The sequence below is a fragment of the Neomonachus schauinslandi genome, chromosome 14 (assembly GCF_002201575.2).
Source record: "Neomonachus schauinslandi chromosome 14, ASM220157v2, whole genome shotgun sequence".
Taxonomy (NCBI): domain Eukaryota; kingdom Metazoa; phylum Chordata; class Mammalia; order Carnivora; family Phocidae; genus Neomonachus; species Neomonachus schauinslandi.
In genome coordinates, this window is record NC_058416.1 from 84,915,764 (window position 1) to 84,937,592 (window position 21,829).

Here is a 21,829-nt window from a genome sequence, read left to right on the forward strand (position 1 = left end):
GGGGGCTCCCGGGCAGCCCCGGGCCCGCGGGGCGCAGCGCAGGGACAACCGCCCGGCCCCGCCCGGCGCGCCCGCGGTTACCCTCGGCGGCGGCGGCGGCGCGGCTCCCGGGCGTCCCCTTCGGCAGCGCAGGATCGACGCGCGCCCAGCCCCGGCGACCGGAGCCGAGCCCCCTCCACGGCGCTGCCAGGCCCCGGCCGAGGACCCTGCAGCCCTCTCTCTCTTCCTTCCTTCCTCGGGGAGCCAGGCGCAGCCTGCGCTCATCCCCGCGCTGAAACTGAACACCCGCGCGGCGCGGCGGCCGCCAGGAAGGAGGAGGGAGGCCGCGGCGGCGACAGGGAAGCTTGCCGGCCAGCGCCAGGGGACGCCGCCGCCGCCCACGGCCGCCCCCTCGCCCCGGCTGGGTGGGGGCACGAGGGTAGCTCTACAGGCGGACGCTCAGGAACACCCGCGCCCCCGTTTTCGGGGAGTGTGGGCGCCGTCCTGCTACTGGAGGTGACGGCCCAGCAAAGCCACCGTCCTTTAATGTGTCCATCGGGGCACGGCTAGGGTTTGGAGGGAGTGTCAGATCCCAGGTATGGCAGCTCGGAGACAAGGGATGCTGCTCTGGCCCTAATACAGACTATCTGTGTGACCTTGGGCAACTTACTTCCCCTCCCTGAGCCGGTTTTCTCATCCTGATGGCAGGGAGGTGACCTGAAGTTCAACTCTGCATTCTCAGATGCTCCTTCGCTGCCCCTTCCCCTACCTGCCCCCTTACTAGCTGTGCAACCCTACATCATAGAATTACTGTGGGAGTTCACTGAGATACATACATGTTAACACAGTACCTGGAACTATGAGACTGTGTTTAATCCAATTTTCACAACCCCCTGAGGTCACTTCCCAGGATTGTCCCCGTTTTACAGATGAGAAAGCAGAGGCTCAGAGGTCGTGACTCACCCAGTTCACTACTTTAGTCAGTGATGGTGCTTACCCAAGCAGCCTGGCTCAGTTTCTCAGCCGTTCTTCCAGGTCTACCTGGCAAATCCCAAGACTCTCAGAGAAGCAATGTCTGCAGGTTGCAGCCAAACTCAACCTCCGACTTCCGGGGGCAGGAGATGGTCCAGCTCAAATCAGAAGTCCCACCCTCCAGGGCATGCTCACCAGGGCCACAGCCCTCCTCCCATTCTGTCCCCACACCCTTCCCCTAAACCGCAGGGGGGCAGGAGGCAGTGGTATAGCCTCTGTAGGGGCAGAGATCAGGCTTCTCCATTCTTTGCCAAACCCCATCCACTGGGGCTATCCACCAATATTAACTAATAGGTTCTAATTATCAAGTGCTAATAATAATAGCTGTTTCTATGCATGATATCATTTCACCTTTAAAACAACACTATAATCCCCATTTTAGGGAAGTGAACATTGAAGCCATTTCAAGGTGGTCAGTGCCCTGGGTCAGAGTGCTGCTTCCCCGTGTCATTTACAGGACGGCCCCATTAATACCTCTCTAACGGCCTGCTATGAGATTACACTGTGAACTTTTTGGAACTGGCTGATTTTTTTCACTGTATATATGTTCTGCCTATTTACAAGAAAAAATTATAATTACAGAAACATCTCCCATCTTGGATTTGAGCACCAGTCATTTGGTGGGTGTTCTTGAGCAAGGTTTTTTAAGCATTTTTTTTTTTTGGAGAGTGGGAGGGGCAGAAGGAGAGAGGGAATCCCAAGCAGGCTCCATGCCCAGCACTGAGACAATGCAAGGCTCGATCTCACGACCCTGAGATCATGACCTGAGCTGAAATCAATAGTCGGATGCTTAACTGACTGAGCCACCCAGGTGCCCCTTGAGCAAGGTTCCTGACACACAAAATATAGATGGAGTTAAATGAGCTAAGAGAAGGCCCTGACAGCTGGACCGGGCTGTCCACATGGGAAAATTATTACTTTTTTGGTCACAAATGCCTCAGCTCCAGCCCCAGCAGGGATCACATCAGATTCAGCTGTGTAAAGTATAGCACCCAGCCATACAGCCCTATAATTATTCGGATCAACTGTGTGACATTGGATGAAATCCCTCCCCCTCCTGGAACTCAGCATCCCCATTTGGTGAGCTAGTCAGGGGCCTCTAACTGGTGGCCCTCAGGGGTCAAACCAGGCCCTACATGTGCTTGGTTCGGCCAGCACTGGGTTGTTTTTTTTCTTTTTTTTCTTTTTTTAAAAGAAGAATTTTTTAAATTATCCACAGCCACAACAGCCCATGCTGTCTTACGCTCAACTGCTACACCTGTTACCCGCATTGACTGCAGTTTCCTTGTCTGTAAAATGAGGACAGGAACACCTACTTCCAAGACTGCTGAGATGTGTGTGTTAGGTGTCTAGCCCAGTGTCTGTCTATACACGGCAGCACAGAAAAGACTGGGTTTCTTTGTTCCTCTTGTAAAGGTAGAGAGGTAGAGAGGAAAAGCCAGGAATCCAGAGGCCTGGGGTGTGCTGCCTGGCCCACAGCATCGTCCCTGTGTGACATCAGCAGCTTCTCTAGGTCTGTGTCCCAGTGTGATATATCACACAGGCATGATCATTTCTAGCACCAGCAAACATGGTTGGGGAGAGCTGAAAGTAAATAAGTGTTGTCGAGATAAAAGCCCAATGCAGGGGCGCCTGGATGGCTCAGTCGGTTAAGCGTCTGCCTTTGGCTCAGGTCATGATCCCAGGGTCCTGGAATTGAGCCCCTCATAGGGCTCCGTGCTCGGCGGGGAGCCTGCTTCTCCCTCTCCCTCTGCCCCTTTCCTCCCCACCACTTGTGTTCTCCCTCTCTCAAAAAAAAAAAAGCCCAATGCAAATGTGAGGAAGAATAGACTGAAAAGCCAATGGCACTTGGAGACCTTGTGTCTACATGAGGCCACACAGACAAGCATCCCACCCACATCTCACATCCACTATAAGACTCCATTTCCCTACAGCATGGTTGGGAGTTGGGGGAGGGATGACAGGATCCCCACTCTGTAGAAGGGGAAACTGAGTCCCTAAGAGGAGATGAAAGACTTCCCATGGCCACCAGAGACCGCCCGGGGCAGCCTTGAAACTTGCTCATCCCAGCACCCATTTTCATCCTGTCTGGGTTTCAGCTTCGCACCCCCCAATTTTTTCCCAGTTCTTCCTGCCACCCCCAGAAAGTACAGGGAGAAAAATGCAGTTGACTCCCAATTATCTGGGGGCCAAACATAGGCTTTATGCCTTCCTTTCCCTGCCTGTCAGTTCACAGCTTGTCTCCATTAAGCCGCAAGCCTCATTTCTGCAAGCAACACGTGAGGACAGAAAAGACTTGCTAATTTCCTTATGGAATGCATTATAATACCCAGCATGCTAAGTGAGAAAGGTATGCCCATGTCATAGACCTAGGAGATTATGGAGGCTTTAAAACATGTCCATGGAAGTCTTTGAGACTCCCCCCCTTTCAGAGATAAAGCCAAACTCCCCTCCTCTTGAGTGTGCACTGAACCAAGTGCCTCACTTTTAATTAAAAGAATATGGCAAAGGAAACAGCATGTGACTTTCAAAACTGGGTCATCATAGGCACTGTGGCTTCTCCCTTGCTCTCTCTCTAACCATTTGTGGGGTGGGGGGGGCAGGGAGAACCAGCTGCCATGCCACAAGGACACTCAAGCAACCCTATGCAGAGGCCTACGTGGTGAAGAACAGAGAGCACACCATCTTGGAAGTGGGCCCTCCAGCCCCAGTCAAACCTTCATGTAACTGCAGCCCAGGCCTAAGTCTTGAGACAAGCTTCTGAGCGACTCTGAGCCAGAAGTAGCCAGGTAAGCCACTCCCAGATTCCTGACCTACAGAAACTGGGAGGCAATTTTGTTGCTGTAAGCTGCCAAGGTTTCGTTTTTTGTTTTTCTTTTAAGCTATAAAGTTTTAGGGTAATGTTATGCATCAATAAACAACTAATACAGGAGTACTCCCAAATAGTTGTCACTGTTTATCCGATTATAAGGAATTTTCCAAGACAAATAATTCTGGACAGCCAAAACATTCCTGCAGGATAGAGATGGAGAGAAGGCAACAGCAGAAGTGCCCAGGGTAGCTGATATTCATTCTCTTTTCCCTTTATCTTGAGTCAGCCTCTTTTTCCTTTATCTTGTTTTGTTTTGTTTTGTTTTTAAGTAATCTCTACACCCAACACGGGGCTCAAACTCACAACCCCAAGATCAAGAGTTGCATGTTTCCCCAACTGAGTCAGCCAGGCGCCGCCCCCCTCTATCTTGCTTTATGCTTCCTCCCAACACTTATCACCTCCTTAATTATGATTCACTTGTTTGCTTGCCCATCTCTTTTCCCCACGTGAACATAAGCCCCCTGAGCATGGGGACTTTGCTTTAGTCACTGTAGCCTATCAACTACTCAGAATAGGGTCTTGCATTTATGGGCACTTAGTAAAGGCAGCAACAGATAACTAATGTAACCTTTACATCTTTTGTCTCCCACGAAGTTACAGCTACCCCCTTAACAAATGTTAGCACCCCTAGCCTTAAGTATCTCAACCAAAACCCATTAAAATTCTGAACCCCTCGCCGTGATCAAACTGCACAAATCCTGGAGCCAGAGAGAAGGCAATAATGGGTCTGTAACACTCCTCTCTTCCCTCCTGGAACCTCAATTCAGGTGGCCCATCAGCATGGAAGCTCTGACTTCTAGAAACGGTGTCATTTTAATTAAATTCCACAGAACCACTCTACGGTCCCAGAGGACTTCATCATTGTGGGATTTTTACCTTGCTGATTAACTGAAATCAGCATTCTTTTCAGCCAAACCAACGGACTATTTCCAAGGTGACAACTTCCTTCCTAACAAGGTTCAAATCCTGTAATAAGTTCCCACGGCACTGACGGGGTTGTAAATGTATTTGCCACACAATCCAACCAATGTGTTGAAGCATGTGGTTCTAGAAAATTGTATGTGAACCTTTATTTCCTAATTAGATAAGATTCTCAATGTATTAATAGAATTAAACTATTTAGAGGAATTTTCCAATAAAGCAAAGAATATACCAAACATCTGAAGGAGGCAAAGTAATTGAAATAGATGTCCTCCAGCGCTATTTTACCTTCCTAGATACATGTCCCATTTGACCCCTGTTCCCTCCTGCCCCATCATTTGCCCTCATAGAGATGATGCACCACTCCACTCCCAGCTTCTACAATCCACACAGCAGCAGAACTTGCAGAAAGCAAATCTGAACACATCCCTTTCTGCTTAAAATCTCATAGAGACAGGCTCCTGGGTGGCTCAGTCCGTTGAGCGACCAACTTTTGATTTCGCTCCGGTGGTGATTTCAGGGCCATGCGATCAAGCCCCGCATTAGGCTCAGTGCTCAGCAGGAAGTCTACTTGAGATTGTCTCTCTCCCTCTCCCTCTGCCCCTCCTCCCCCCACTCAAGCATGCTCATTCTCTCTCTCAAATAAATAAATAAATCTTAAAAAAAAAAATCTCAGGGCGCCTGGGTGGCTCAGTCAGTTGAGCATCTGCTCAGCTCAGGTCATGATCCCCGGGTCCTGGGATTGAGTCCCACATCGGGCTCCCTGCTCAGCGAGGATCCGGCTTCTCCCTGTCCCTCTCCTACTCCCCCTACTTGTGCTCTCTCCATCCCTTGCTTTCTCTGTCAAATAAATAAAATCTTAAAAAAAAAAAAAAACTCACAGAGGTTTCTGATTGCTCTTAGAAGAAACACAGACCCTTCACTATGGCACATCGGGCCCTGATCAGCCTGGCCCGCCCACCATCCTGCACCCACTGCCCCCTTCCCTTGCTCTATTCCAGCCTCACTAACCTTCCTTCGGCAGGTCTACCTGTCGCCCCTCTCCCCGCCCTTCCTAACCATCCCACCAGGCTCTCCGCACGCAGCCAGGAAAGCTCTTCCCAGGCCTCTTCTCCTAAGTAACTCCTCTCTCTTCAGACCCCATCTTGGGGACACCTGCCCTGCCTTCCGTGACCACGAGTACCCTGGTACATGCTTCTCTAGCACCGTGGATCTCTGCCTTGTGGCCTTAACACGGCTGCAAATTTCCATTTGTTTCTCTGGTTGTTGGATGAATGTCTGTCTCCTGAGAGACTGTAAGCTCTGATCTGGATTTCTCCTCACCGTATGTCCGGTGCCCAGCACCAATCAGATGTTTAATACTCATGCTGAATGAATGAATCAATCACCCAATCAACCAATGAGAGCTATGATCTGCCCCTAACTAATCTCTGAGTCCCACACTCTTTCCTTCAACTCTCCCCTCATGAGTCCTTCAAGGCCCTTGGCACTTCACTAACCCCATCCCTCCGCACATCCCTCCTATCTCCTCTATCCTTTAAAGCCCACGTCCAATGTCCCCTCCAAGAGGACTTCCCAATGCCACCAGCCAGAAAGGATTCCTCCTCTCCCTGTTCCCCTCCCAGGAGCCTGTCTCCCTCTACCTGGGATGAGAGTTGCACCTCATCCCATGTGTTTTAGGACACATTCTCCAGAAAGTAAGGGCTCCTAGTCTTGTTCATCTTTTACTTCCCCATCCCAAGGGCTCCGGAAATTTTGCTGTGATCGAATGGGAAAGGAACAGAACTGAAAACTCTCCCACCCTCCCCACCTTAAGCCCACTCTTTGTGTTTGATGTAGCCCAGATCCAACGGATGTAAGGAGCTTCAGCTTCAAGGGGAGGAAAAAATGCCTGAGAAATAATTAAAGAAAGAGAGAGCTTGAAAGCAAAGCCTTGAGAAGCTCACGGCCAGCACGCTGGCCTCCCTTACACAGCCTGGCACCGAGTCTGCATTCACTCCGCCCTGAATGAAGGGTGGAGTGAATGAAAAGCTCACAGCCCTCAAGCTCCTGGGGGCACTCCTGGCAGCAGGGCTGAGCAGAGAGATGCTAATGGATTCGGAGCCGGCAGGGCCAACTCTTCTAGGAAGCCCAAAGCAGCAGTCCTGCCCGGGACAACCAGCATCTCCTTCCCGTTTCGGAGATGGAAACACAGATGGCCTGAGATGGGAGAGCCCTAAGGTAGCCCCAAGGGTCCCAAGGGTCCGTTACTGAAATTCTAAAGTGGAGGGGATCCTAGGTGCCTCCGCCCAAGTTAAACAACGGGTCTCAGGACTTACTGGTCCACATGTAGTGATGTCCCTGCAATTAGACGCGGCCACCTTCCTAGCCCAGAGCCCACCAGCCGTGCGGAGACACCATCTAAGGAGTGTTTGATGAGTAAGTAGCCCTTGCACTTTGTTTGGGAAAAGCCCTGGATCTCCACAGCAAGGAGCAAAAGAACTCCAGACCCCCCTCTCCAGCCCCCGGCAAAAGCAAAGTGTTCACGGTGAGCTGGTCTTTCTGAAGATGCCCGCTCCCAGGACGTGCTATCCCTTGGCGGGAGGAGATAAAGGTATGACAAGCATGCACACGCACACAGAGATGGCCCCATTATTCTTCCTCCCCCCTCCGATCACATCCCCTGGGTAGAGCCGGCAGGGAGGCCGAAGGCCCATCTGGATGGGGAAGGCAGAGCCCTGGCGTTCCAAGGCAACAAGATGCCAGGCTGCCCATGCCAAGGACCCCCATATCCCTCACATGCCAGCAGTGCCCACAGGGCTGTGAGACACCCCCCACCCCGCGCCCCTGCCCGCCCAGCTCCCCCCACTAACAGCCAGTCTTACTTCTTCACTTTCGGGTATTTCATCTCGGCAATGGCATTCGTGGCTTCCGTCTGCTTCTCCTTCAGATGCTGGGGCCACATGTTGTCCACCCAATCCACCAGATCTACCTGAAAGCCAGACCACCGTCAGCACTTCCTGTCTGGGGGGTGCCCTTCTGCCAGGCCCCCCTCACCACCTGCCCTTCCCTGGGGCTGGCACGGGCCAGCCTCGAGCCTGGGCAGCAGGAGATGCCAGGCGAGGAGGGGAGGGGGCAGGTGTCGGGGAGGGGACCGCGGCCGGGGGGGCCCTACCACAGTCGGACGCTTGACCAGGTGCTCCAGCTTGGTGTGGCTGAACTCAAGGCTGATGACGTTGTACAGCTTGTCCCGCTGGGCCTCGGGCGTCTCGTAGTACCGCACAAACTGGGACATGCTCATCTCCGTGCCCTTCTGGGTGTTCACATCCATCACATCCACCAGCCGCCGGCTACCTAGGGGCAGAATCCATACGCTGGTGGCTCCTGGTGGCTCAGGAGCCAGACGCCACTTGGGATCCCCATCAACGAAACCCGCCCCACCCGTATGCCACGTCTGCTCTATTACCTGGTCCTGTCGGTTTTCCTTACTGACTCTCTCTCCAATCCATCTGTTTCCCTCCACCACTGTGGCCTCCACGCTGGTCCAGTCCCCCCTTACTACTCTCCAAGACAACCTTCAGAACTTCCTACAGGGTCCCCAGGCTCCCCCCTCCTATCCATCCTCCACGGAGCTGCCTGTGTGAGCTTTCTAAAACAGAGACCTGACCACAGACACTCCTCTCCCTGCTTCAAACCTTCAGTGCCCCCCACTGCCTACCGAAGAGTCTCTTAGCATGGCCCTCAAGGCCTTTCGGTGTATTCACAGCACTAAGATAGTCCTTATTTCCACAGAAAATTAGCTGTTTGGTCGTCTCCCTCCCTAGTCTGCGAGGCCAGGAAAATTGCTTGGGCTTCTCTGAACCTCTGTGTCTTCATCCACCCACCTCCTTTCAGAGGCTAGTTGTGAGGATTAAATCAGATGATGCTCACAGAACTCCATGGCCCAGTGTCTGGTGCATAAATGCATGGGTCCCCCCATTATTCCTTGGCATTAATCACAATTCCTAAATATGTTTGTCTGTTTTGTTATCTTTCTTCCCTACTATTCTGTAACTGTCACCAGGGCAGAAGTCCTGTCTGTCTTGCTCACTGTTTCGCCCCAAGTATCTACACAGAGCCTGCCACAGAGTGGGAGCTCAGTACCTATTTACAGAACAAATAAATGATGAATGTTGGCTGTCCTGTACAGTATGTGACATAGGACTTCTCATATGAATGACCACTGAACTAAAAGGAGAGCTCTGCGTGCCCCCACTGCTTCCCAGAGAGAAGGAAACCACCTCGGGACTGGGAGACAGGAACGTTCAGTGCTAGTCCTGGGACCACCAGCAACTAACGAAGCTTCAAGGTGGGGCGCCTGGGTGGCTCAGTTGGTTGGGCGTCAGACTCTTGTTTTCGGCTCGGGTCATGATCTCAGGGTCATGAGATCGAGCCCCGCTTCAGGCTCTATGCTGGGCATGGAGCCTGCTTAAGATTCTCTCTCTCCCTCTCCCTCTGCCCCTTCCCCCACACCTCGCTCTCTTTCTCTCTCTCAAAAACAAAAACAAAACAAAACAAGGGGCGCCTGGGTGGCTCAGTCGTTAAGCGTCTGCCTTCAGCTCAGGTCATGATCCCAGGGTCCTGGGATCGAGCCCCGCATCGGGCTCCCTGCTCCGCGGGAAGCCTGCTTCTCCCTCTCCCACTCCCCCTGCTTGTGTTCCCTCTCTCGCTGTGTCTCTCTCTGTCAAATAAATAAAAAAATCTTAAAAAAAAAAAAACAAACCAAGGCTTCAAGGAAATCATAACCCTTCCCGGGACTCTTCTTCCCTATCTGTAAGATGGGAATAATAGCTCTAGAACTTCAGCCAATGTAGAAGGAACAACCAAAGTTCAGTGGAAGAGCTGTGGAAGGTGAGAAGACAGACGCAGGGCAGATTGCCAAATTCATGGTGATTTATGATGAAAGCTGCCACCTCCTGTCTGTCAGGACACAAAATAAGCATCATGACTGGGATGAGAAGCCTGCCATCTGGTAAGGAAAGACCTCAATTCCCATTAGCTCAATGACAAATATATGGTCCATGGAAACTTAGAAATGTGTAAACCAGGGGTGCCTGGGTAGCTCAGTCGGGTAAGCGTCCGACTCTTGATCTCAGCTCAGGTCTTGGTCTCAGGGTCATGAGTTCAAGTCCCGCGTGGGCCTCCATGCTGGGCATGAAGCCTACTTAAAAAAAAAAAAGAGGGCGCCTGGGTGGCTCAGTTGGTTAAGCGACTGCCTTCGGCTCAGGTCATGATCCTGGAGTCCCGGGATCGAGTCCCGCATCGGGCTCCCTGCTCGGCAGAGAGTCTGCTTCTCCCTCTCCCACTCCCCGTTTGTGCTCCCTCTCTCGCTGTGTCTTTCTCTGTCAAATAAATAAATAAAATCTTTAAAAAAGGGCGCCTGGGTGGCTCAGTTGGTTAAGCGACTGCCTTCGGCTCAGGTCATGATCCCGGAGTCCCGGGATCGAGTCCCGCATCGGGCTTCCTGCTCAGCGGGGAGTCTGCTTCTCCCTCTGACCCTCCTCCCTCTCATGCTCTCTGTCTCACATTCTCTCTCTCGCAAATAAATAAAATCTTTAAAAAAAAAAAATCTTTAAAAAAGAAAAAAAAGAAAAGGGGCGCCTGGGTGGCTCAGTCCTTAAGCGTCTGCCTTTGGCTCAGGTCATCATCCCAGGGTCCTGGGATCGAGCCCCACATCGGGCTCCTTGCTCCACGGGAAGCCTGCTTCTCCCTCTCCCACTCCCCCTGCTTGTGTTCCCTCTCTGGCTGTGTCTCTCTCTGTCAAATAAATAAATAAAATCCTTAAAAAAAAAAAAAAGAAAAGAAAAAAGTAGAAGAAATGTGTAAACCAGAGGAAAGAAAGAAAGAGAAGAACTAGAACCTTGTTCAAAGGTACTCCAAGAACCAAGAGCAAACTAAGCAAACGGGGCCAGCAAATGACGGCCCCGTGGGCAAATCTGCCCCCCCCCGCGCCTGTTTTTGTACGGCCCAAGAGCTTCAGATGGTTTTTACATGTTGTTTTGTTTTATTTTTACTTGACAGGGAGAGCAAGAGAGCACAAGCAGGGGGAGCAGGAGAGGGAAAGGAAGAAGCAGGCTCCCCGCTGAGCAGACAGTCCAACATGGGGCTCGATCCCAGGACCCTGACATCATTAAGCTGAAGGCAGACGCTTCACCGACTGAGCCACCCAGGCGCCCTAGTTTTTACATTTTTAAGTGGTGGAGGATGGGGGAAAAAATCAAAAGAAGACTACTTCGTGATATGAAAATGATACAAAACTCAAATCCCTGGGCCCACATATAAAGTTTTATTAGCACCCAGCCACACGCTGGTTCACATGTCTCTGGCTGCTTCCACGTTACACCAGCTGAGCCGTGTAGCCAACAGGAGACTGAACGGCCGGCAAAGCCCGAAATACTTATTCTCTAGATCTTTACAGAGAAAGTTTGCCAATCCTTGAACTAGACAAAATCCTCATGGACCTTACATGCTGATGTGAATAATATTCCCATCTGGTTCAGTGCTCCATACCCAGCTCTGTGCACAGAGCCTGCCCTGTAATAGGCCCTGGGTCAATATTTGTTGAATAAATACACAGTGCCTTTCACGTCACAGGAATTGAATAATAAAAGTAACCCTTTATGCACGTATGAGACCTTGGCTGTTACTATCTTTTGGACTAAATACCTAATTTTTACAACCACCCCAGAAGCAAGGTAGGACTGTCCCCGTCTTAATAAATGGGGAAAACAATGCCCTAGAGATGATGGTGGGAGAGGGAGAAGCAGACTCTCTGCCAAGCAGGGAGCCCGATGCGGGACTCGATCCCGGGACTCCAGGATCATGACCTGAGCTGAAGGCAGTCGCTTAAGGGACAATGCCCGTTCAGTCTCCTGTTGGCTACACGGCTCAGCTGGTGTAACGTGGAAGCAGCTCAAGTCCTCCAGAACATACTCTACCAATTAGAAGGGCTAATGTTTACAGAGCACAGGCAAGCTCTCTACACAGGTTATCTTAAGCTAATTTTGGTTCTGTGAGGTAGAACTTCACTTATACCCATTTGATGGATGAGAAACTGAGGCTTAGACAACTAACTAGACCCAAAATGCCCAGTGAATGAGTAACAGAACTAGAATTTGAAGCCAATTCAATCTAATCCACAGCCCAGGTTCCTATCCCCCCAACTCCTACCCCTGCCCAATGCAATACTGACTCTAGATCACTGCTCTGGTGGAAAAAAAGATCCCCGCCCTCACTGACTGGCTCCTGACCACACAGATCTTGGGAAGACAGGGAGAACAGCTTTGGTTTTTGCGTCGGGAGTGCAGATCCACCAGGGGGCATCCCTGAACTTTGTTGGAAATTCTGGCCTGCTCTGGACAGCACTGGCTCCTTCCTAACCAGGGCTCCTGGAATAGGTGGGCTCTGCTCAGCTTTTCTGGGAAGCCCAATTGGCAGAGAACCTGCTATCACAGTGGGGGAGGTGAGAGGAGAACAGGCACCCAAACCCTCGTCCCTCTCTGACCAGCCTCCCACCTCCCCTGCCTCTCCTCCCTAACCCTGCACAAGGTCCCATTTGCGAAGCCCCCTGTGGAAGGACTGCTGGACAGGTAGATGGAATCACAGCCCTAGAGGCTCATGCAAGTCAGCATTGAAAACTGGAGCTCGGTTGCCCCTATCAACACAATAAAGTTAAGGTAAGACTTTATGGTTCAAATCCCAGCTGGGCCTCAGGCCTCTTAGCTTCTCTAAGTATCAGTCTCCCCATCGGTGACCTGGGGACAAAAACAGTAGCTAGCCCATGGGGTTGATCTAAGCCTTAACTGAGATCATGCACATGAACCACTTCCATGAAGCACTTACAGGCAGCTAGTGTTACCGAATTGGCCGATTTCATCCATAATTACAGGTGGAGAAAGTGAAGCAGTAGAAAGAAAGTCAGAGCCACTTAAATCTCTGCCGGCCAGTCCGATGGACTGACTACTTAAGATCCTAAAACATGATAAGGATGGCTAAATGGGTATGGCTGTTTTATGGGTAGGGTGATAAAAATGTCCTAAAATTGACTGTGGCAGTGTTTGCCCAACTCTGTGGTCAGATGAAAAACCACTGAATCATACATTTTAAATACTTGAATTATACGGTATAGGAATTATGTCTCAATAAAGATGTTATTAAACACAAAAACTCAGGCCAACAAAATGACCAACAAAGTTGGTTTTTCTAAAAGTAACTTCTTTCAAAAGTCTCAACTGGGGGCGCCTGGCTGGCTCAGGCAGCAGAGAGTGCAACTCTTGATCTTGGGGTCGAGAGTCCGAGCCCCACCTTGGGTGTAGAGATTACGTAAAAAAAAAAAAGTTCCCCATCAACTTAAAAAACAAATATTAAGAAATGTAAATTATAATGAATTACTGTATTGTACACCTGAAGCTAATATAACACTGCATGTTAACTGGAATTAAAATAGTAACTTTTAAAAAATATACATTGGGACACCTGGATGGCTCAGTCCGTAAAGCATCTGCCTTCAGCTCAGGTCATGATCCCAAGGTCCTGGGATCGAGCCTGGCTTCGGGCTCTCTGCCCAGCGGGGAGCCTGCTTCTCCCTCTCCCTCTGCCGCCACTCCCCCTGCTTGTGCTCTCTCTCTCTCTGACAAATAAATAAAATGTTACAAAATAAATAAATAAATGTAAAGTATTCAGCCATAAAAAGACATGTAGTACCAATCCATGCTACAACACGGATGAAGCTCAAAAACATGATGCTGAGTGAAAGAAGCCAGTCACCAATGATCACATGTTGCATGAAGCCATTTACATACCATGTCTGGAATAGGTAAATCCATAGAGACTGGAAGTAGATTAGTGGGTACCAGGGGCTGGGGGACAGGAAAGAGGAGTGCTAAGGGGTAGGAGTTTCCTTTCAGGTAAGAATGTTTTAGAATCAATAGAGAAGTAATGGTTGCCCAACACTATGAAGGCACTAAATGCCACTGAATCATATACCTTAAAATGATTAGTTTTATGTTATGTGAATTTCACCTCAATAAATTATTTTTCTGGGGTGCCTGGGTGGCTCAGTCAATTAAGCATCCAACTCTTTTTTTTTTTTTTAAAGATTTTATTTATTTATTTGAGAGAGAGAATGAGAGACAGAGAGCATGAGAGGGAGGAGGGTCAGAGGGAGAAGCAGACTCCCCGCTGAGCAGGGAGCCCGATGCGGGACTCGATCCCCGGACTCCAGGATCATGACCTGAGCGGAAGGCAGTCGCTTAACCGACTGAGCCACCCAGGCGCCCAAGCATCCAACTCTTAATTTCGGCTCAGGTCATGATCTCACGTCAGGCTCCAAGCTTAACAGGGAGTCCGCTGGAGATTCTTTCTCTCCCTCCCCCTGCCCTGTGCATGCTCTCTCTCTCTCTCAAATAAATATTTTTTAAGATTATTTATTTGAAAGACAGAGAGAGAATGAGAGAGCGAGCACGAGATGGGGGAGGGTCAAAGGGAAAAGCAGACTCCCTGCTGAGTAGGGAGCCCGATGTGGGACTCAATCCCAGGACTCCAGGATCATGACCTGAGCCAAAGGCTTAACCAACTGAGCCACCCAGGCGCCCCTAAATAAATCTTTAAAAAAATAAAAAAGAAATTATTTTTCAAAGCCATGTAAGACAGTACTTTAAATCTCATATACTTCCTCCAATCTGACAAGAACAACAACTTCATTTCTTGCAAACTCTCTCACTCTCCTTTTACCTAATTGTTTCTTGTTTGAGTCTCTCCCTTCCTTGTGGATCAGGAGCTTGGGCTGTGGACTGTTCCAGCTCCTGTCTCCACAGAGCCTTCACAAACTGCTCACAGTGCCCTTCCCTCCCCGTAGGGAGGTGTTGGGTGCTCGGTGTGTGCATGGGCTCAGTTCTTCACAACTTAGTTAGGGCTTAGGGATGCAGGCACAGGTGGGAAACGCTAAAGAGAGCCCAGGAAATGATAAACACAATTCAGGATGGTAGTGGGATGGTGACCCTCCAAAAGATTTACCCAGAACCTTTAAATAGGACCTTATTTGGAAAAAGGGTCTTTATAGAGGTAATTAATGTAAGGATCTCAAGAGGAGATCATCCTGGAGGAAGGGTAGGCCCTAAATCCAATCACTAGTGTCCTTAGAAGAAGGTCAAGGTCAAGTGAAAGCCAGAAGCAAAGAGTAATGTGCTTATAAGCAGCTGGAATGCCTGGAGTCACCAAAAGCTGGAAGAGGCAAGGCCGGAGTTTCCTTCAGAGCCTCCAGAAGGAAGAACCAATGCAGCCACCACCTCGATTTTGGACTTTGTCTTCTGAAACTGAGAGAATAAGTTTCTGTAGTTTTTAGCCACTCAGTTTGTGGTACCTTGTTAGGGCCCAACACAAGACAACGGCCACCTCTGGGGCCGGAGGGTCACATGGGAACCTGGGTGGGAGGCACTCATCTTACCATTTTTCTTTAAACTTCTCAGCATATAAGTACATTCCACACACAAAAATGGATCAAAGTCCTCAGATGTTTCAGGTTCCAGTCTTTCTCCATCGCACAAGATCTTTAGGCAAAGTACCCCAACGTCCTCACCGGCAACACAGAGATAAAACCACCTCCCTCAAAAAAACAGTTGTGAAAAAAACTATTGCTTTTCATTTAAAAATTGATTTTAATATTCAGAAAACTGATGCTAGAGGCAAATGAGAGGCTTTTTAAGGGACCAAACATGCCGTGGCATCTCACTGCACAGAAGTTAAAAATTTGCATGCAAGCCACAGCTCCCTGGCCCTACCAATCTAAAATGACAAGATTGTAGGGGAACCTGGGTTGTTGGTTGGTTAAGCGTCTGCCTTCAGCTCAGGTCATGGTCCCAGGGTCCTAGGATGGAGCACTGCATCAGGCTCCCCGCTCAGCAGTGAGTCAGCTTCTCCCTCTCTGTGATCTCTCTCACTCTCACTCTCACATAATAAATAAAATATTTTTTAAATAAATAAATAAATAAATAAGTGTACAATTTTGACAACCCTAAAATGGTAGGTCATCACATCAATACTATTCCATAAAGTTGGTTTTATGTATGATGCCAACTTATATACAACCCAAATCGAAGACTATAATAAAAAAATTAAAAAAAAAACACAAACCAACAACCCCAATCTAGTTCTAAAAAAATCCCCTTAAAACTGGGTAAATTTGGGGCGCCTGGGTGGCTCAGTCGTTAAGCGTCTGCCTTCGGCTCAGGTCATGATCCCAGGGTCCTGGGATCGAGTCCCACATCGGGCTCCCTGCTCGGCGGGAAGCCTGCTTCTCCCTCTCCCACTCCCCCTGCTTGTGTTCCTGCTCTCGCTATCTCTCTCTGTCAAATAAATAAATAAAATCTTTAAAAAAAAAAAAAACTGGGTAAATTTGGGGCACCTGGGTGGCTCAGTCGGTTAAGCATGATCCCAGGGTCCTGGGATTGAACCCCATGTTGGGCTCCCTGCTCAGTGGGGAGCCTGCTTCTCCCTCTGCACCCCCCCTCCACTCGTGCTCTCTCTCTCTCTCAGATAAATAAATAAAACCTTTAAAAAAATTTTTTTTTAAAAAATCTAGTTCAATAAGGGTGCCTGGGTTGCTCAGTCGTTAAGCATCTGCCTTCGGCTCAGGTCATGATCCCAGGGTCCTGGGATCGAGCCCCACATCGGGCTCCCTGCTCCACGGGAAGCCTGCTTCTCCCTCTCCCACTCCCTCTGCTTGTGTTCCCTCTCTCGCTGTGTCTCTCTGTCAAATAAATAAATAAAATCTTTAAAAAAAAAAAAAGTGTCTTGGGAGGGGTGCCTGGCTGGCTCAATTGGTAGAGTGTGCAACTCTTGATATTGGGGTTATAAGTTTGAGCCCCACATTGGGTGTAGAGATTACTTTTTTAAAAATTTAGGAAAAAAAAAAACTAGTCTTGGAAAAAATTTTAATAATATATTTTTTAAATAATTAAAAAAAAACAAAATATGGGGGTATCTGGGTGGCTCAGTTGGGTTAAGCGCCCGACTCTTGATTTCGGCTCAGGTCATGATCTCAGGGTCATGAGATCGAGCCCTGCATCAGGCCCCTTGCTCAGCCTGGAGTCTGCTGGAGAGTCTCTCTCTTCCTCTCCCTCTGCCCCTCCTGCTCATGCTCGCTCTTTCTCTAAAATAAATAAATCTTTAAAAAAAAGATAAAAACAAAAGCAAACAAACAAAAAACCCAAAAGTATGGGGTCAACTGAGGTGACCCATATAAAACGCTGGAGGCACAGACGGCACAGCTCAGCGTTGGCCCCACCCCACCCCAGCCGGGCCTAACTTTACTTCCCTCTATCCCACTAACAGGCTTACCTCGAGGGCTCTTGTGGTTGAACCGTGTCCCCCAAAAGAGATGTTCAAGTCCTAACCCCAGACACCTATGAACAGGCCCTCTCTGGCCATAGGGTCTTCGCAGTTGTGATCAAGCTAAAATGGGGTCAGAGTGGATGAAGGTGGACCCTCAGCCAATTCCGGTGTCCTTATAAGGCAACGGAAACTTGGACAGAGACACACATAGGGAACACAGCCACGTGAAGATGGTGGCAGACAATGGAACCATGTAGCCACAAGCCAACAAACATCAGAGAAGCCAGCAGCTACCAGAAGCTGGAGGAGGCTCTGAAGAATTCTCACCTAGAGCCTTCCGACGGAGCCCAGCCCTGTCAACACCTTGATTTCAGACTTCTGGCCTCCAGGACGGTTAGAGAATACATTTTTGTGGTTTTGAGCCACGTGGGTTGTGGTGATATGGCAGCCCCAGCAAACAAGAAGGAAGGCTGACCAGAAAATGACTGGGTAACCCCACAGGGCTCCATAAATATCCCTGAAGGCAGAGAGGGGCTAACCCACCCCTGGCCTCCCCACGGGGCCCAGTTCAAGGTGTCAACAGGACAGACACGCTGTATAACTAAACTGTGCAGTTGACGAGAAGCTTCGCAAGGAGAAAATGTCATCCATGGGTGACATCATGCCACTTCACCCTAGATCTTTGTCAGCTTATTTCTTGTCTCTCCCCCCTGACACTATAAGCATTGTGAGGGCAAGAGTCTTGTCTGTCTTGCTCACTACTCTAACCCACGGATCTAGAACGGAGAGCCTGGCACATAGCAGGAGCTCAGTAAATATTTGTGGAATGAATAAATCACATCGAGTGTTTTTCCACCATATGTTCTTCCTAGCATGTGACATGACCTCACATATAAATGACAGTGGAATTGGAGAAATGACCTGGAGGTGCCTGGAGGTGGGTATGTGTAACCCTCTCCACGCTAGAGAAGATAAAGCCCCCTAACCTGGAAAGAAAGCATCTGGAAATCCTGAGCAGGCAGGAGCCCCACCGGTGGGACAACCGTTGCTGAACACAGAAGGATGTGGGTGAGAGAGGCCTGTTCTTTCTTTTTTGAACACAAACCAGGCTTCCAGCACCCCCATCACAATCCCCAGGGCTCTCGATGCACCCTCGCTTCCCTCTGCTCTTAGCCAGGTGCACGTCCCCAGCTGACCCCACCTCGGCCTCCGCGTCCTCAGATGAAAAGGGAAGTCAAGGCCTGGAGTGCGCCAGAGCGGTGAGGAGCAGCTGGGACTGACGGGGGAGTAAGGGTGTGCAGGGAAGAGGCCCAAGGGTGGGAGAGACTGACTATATCTGGAACGGAAGGTCGAGACACTTGGTTCTAAGAATAGCTTTCTTGGTGCGCAGGGAGCTCCATCTAGCTCTCCAGGTGTCCTGGAAGCCACAGTCTATGGGAGGGGTGGTAATGGGAAGAAAGGGAGGGGGAAGGTGCCTGGACTCCATAAACATAAACCCCCAGGAAAACACAAATGTACCAGTACCCGTAAAATTAAACTCTGCTGGGTTCCAGCCCCCAGGTGGCAGCGAGAGGTGGAGAATTGATAACGCACTTCCTAGGGAGGCAGAATGATGGTCGAAGCAACCACTGGCTTAGGAATCTGAGATAAGGGCCAGCCCTGAAACAAACAGCAGATGAGGGGGAGTGTCTCTCCAGGTGTATTCCAGCCAACAAATGACAAAGGACGATTGAATTAAGACCATCGCCACTTTGCAGCCTCTAACACAACAATGAAGCTACACATCAAACATTGATGCCTGCTAACAACACACAGACAGAGAGAGAGAGATGACCTGACATTATGTGTCTCCTGATGGAAGATTAGAACATCATCTATGAAGTAGTCGTGCTAGGAAGAATGAATGAATGAATGAATGAATGAATGAATGAGTGAGTGCATTTTTATGTGGAGAGAAAGACAGACTCTGAATCTGATCAAGCATCTACATCCAACTGCCAACTTACAGAAAGTACAGAGGACAGAGGAACACAAACCACTCCAAGGGAATGCTATTGGCAAAATCCAGACAACGGAAAAACCCTACAGGTCAAACAATCCAACTTCAGATTGGCTGGAGATGGTGGGAGGGCCCAGAGATTATAAGAGACTTAAAAGACATCATAACCAATCAAAGAATAAGGACCATATTTACATTTTGACTCACAGAACCCACAAAAGAAAAGAAAAAAGAAGTAACATACGCTAATATGAAACTGGACATTTGCACAATAAATATGGTTATTTACTCACTTTATTTTTTAAATTCTTTTCTTTTTTTTTTTTTTTCCTTTTTTAAGTAAATGCCCAACATGGGGCTTGAACTCACAACCCCAAGATCAAGAGTTGCATGATCTACTGACTGAGCCAGCCAGGTGCCCCTGATATTTACTCATTTTAAGGAATTACTGGTTTTGTTTGTTTGTTTTGTTTTGTTTAAAGATTTTATTTATTTATTTGACAGACAGAGAGAGAGCACAAGTAGGCAGAGTGGCAGGCAGAGGGAGAGGGAGAAGCAGGCTCTCCGCTGAGCAGGGAGCTGGATGTGGGGCTCAATCCCAGGTCCCGAGGATCATGACCTGAGCCGAAGGCAGCCGCTTAACTGACTGAGCCACCCAGGGACCCCAAGGAATTACTGTTTTTAAAAGATTAGGTATGGGGGTGCCTGGGTGGCTCAGTCGTTAAGCATCTGCCTTCGGCTCAGGTCATGTTCCCAGGGTCCTGGGATCGAGCCCCGCATCGGGCTCCCTGCTCGGCGGGAAGCCTGCTTCTCCCTCTCCCACTCCCCCTGCTTGTGTTCCCTCTCTCACTGTCTCTCTCTCTATCAAATAAATAAATAAAATCTTTAAAAAAATAAAAAATAAAAAATAAATAAATAAAAGATTAGGTATGATAACACTATTGTGCCTATGATTTTAAAAATCCTTTCTTGTTTAGAACTATATCCTGGAAACTTTACGGATGAAATGGTATGATGCCTAGATATGCCTGAAACATTGCAGGAGGATAGGAAGTGGATGGAGGTATGGAAGTGGCAGCTGTTGGGGCCGGGTGTTGGGGCCATAGGAATTCATTATTACTTTCTGTCTACTAGATACTTCTTAAAATTCTCTCCAGCAAAAAGTACTTTTATAAATCCCAGCTCTGTTACTAGCTCCGTGGCTTCAGGGGCCTCATTTACCCTTTCTAGACTTGGAGGGTGTTTATTTGCAAAAGGGGCCCGTTGGTGCATGAGAGCCCAACACAATGTCTGGCACATGGTAGGGTCTGCAACACACTTGGCCACCAGCCACTGAGCTGGTCTGGGAAACGAGGTGTCCTAACCAGACAGACAGGGAAAGGGAGCTCTTTCGCCTGCCCCGTAGATGGACTTCTCAGGCACTTTGAGTTTAACCCTGAAGACACAGCTCCACAAGGGTCTTTTATTTTCTCTGGAAGAACCACACTGGAGGCACGGGTGCCTGGGTTGTTTGTTCCTCGGTCAGCGACGGCCCACAGGAGGCCACGCAATGAGCAGTGGGTGCCTCAGGGGCACCCGGGACAGTGCCAAGAGCCCTGGACTGAGTTCCAGTCCCAGTAACCCTCACTGACCTCACTCCAGGCCTCAGTTGCCTCATGTGCAAAGCCAGGAAGAACTAACCTTTATACTTCTGTTTTCACCACCATAGAACTCTTTCTTCAAACAGAAGCTTTGACAAGAGCCAAAGGCATAAATAAAAACAGGCAGCTCAGGTTGAAAGCAGTGGTGGGGTTGGGGGATGATGATGCTCAGAACCCAGATCCAGTTTCCAGGGATTTCCCTTTGAAAACCACTGGGTTAGGTCTCTTTTAGGTCCTCTTCCAGGACTGACATGCTGATGTTTAGCCTAGTTCTCATACACTCAGATCAGATCCCTTAAACGTGAACTGGGAAGAAGTCGGCGGGGGAGGAGACCCAGAGGCTTGCTCCAGGGGTCACTGGGGACTCTGGGGCCTGCCAGTCCTTTTCAGTCTGAGCTGGGAGTTTAAGAATTAGCATCCATCTTTGCAGGTTTCCAGTCTGGTCTGCAGCTGATGGCAAAGGAGAGCTGAGCATAAGTGCCAGGTATCTGAGCAGGAAGCTCTGGGAGGAGGCATGTGCCTCAAGGGACAGAAGGGACAGATCAGTGCTAAGAATGGAATGTGGCCCTCCACACTCTGGGGAGCAGCCATCCCTGGAGCAGGTGACAGGGACAAGCTGCCCTTTGGATCCTGCAAGGGACCCAGAGCCCTGGAACTCTCGGGCTCCTGAAGTCAATGGGTTACGGGAGAAATTTTCCACATTGAGCAGTGCCTGGCATTCCTAAGTAGGCCAGCAGCTCAGCCCCTCTCCCTTTCTCTCTCCTCCCCCCATCTCACTGGTTCTCTGGGCTCACAGGCTACATACAAATCCAACAAATTCCAGCTGCAGAAATTAATCCATGGCCCCATGGCCCTTGCTTTGAAGGCCCCATCTGTCAGCTCCAAGAACCATGGGCTCAGAGCCGGGAAGAGGCTGCTGAAAGTCACCTTGAACGCTAATATAAAGCATACACGGGTTCTGACCCGTGACTCCTGAGCCTGCTCTTCGGGGAGTGCCCACCACTGTCCCTCTCTATCTTCCTCAAGTTTCTGGATTGG

General features: G+C 49.5%; 1 protein-coding gene across 2 annotated transcripts in view; it reads right to left on the bottom strand.

The window, feature by feature from the left end:
* Positions 1 to 21,829, bottom strand: part of KDM2B (lysine demethylase 2B) — a 122,824-nt gene that overhangs the window by 86,401 nt on the left and 14,594 nt on the right. For both annotated transcript variants that reach the window (XM_021698552.2, XM_044921002.1), the window contains exons 5-6: positions 7,959 to 8,137; positions 7,669 to 7,775 (exon numbers count right to left, since the gene is read on the bottom strand). In XM_021698552.2, coding sequence (XP_021554227.1) covers positions 7,669 to 7,775; positions 7,959 to 8,137 — 286 coding nt within the window. The remainder of the gene's footprint in view (positions 1 to 7,668; positions 7,776 to 7,958; positions 8,138 to 21,829) is intronic.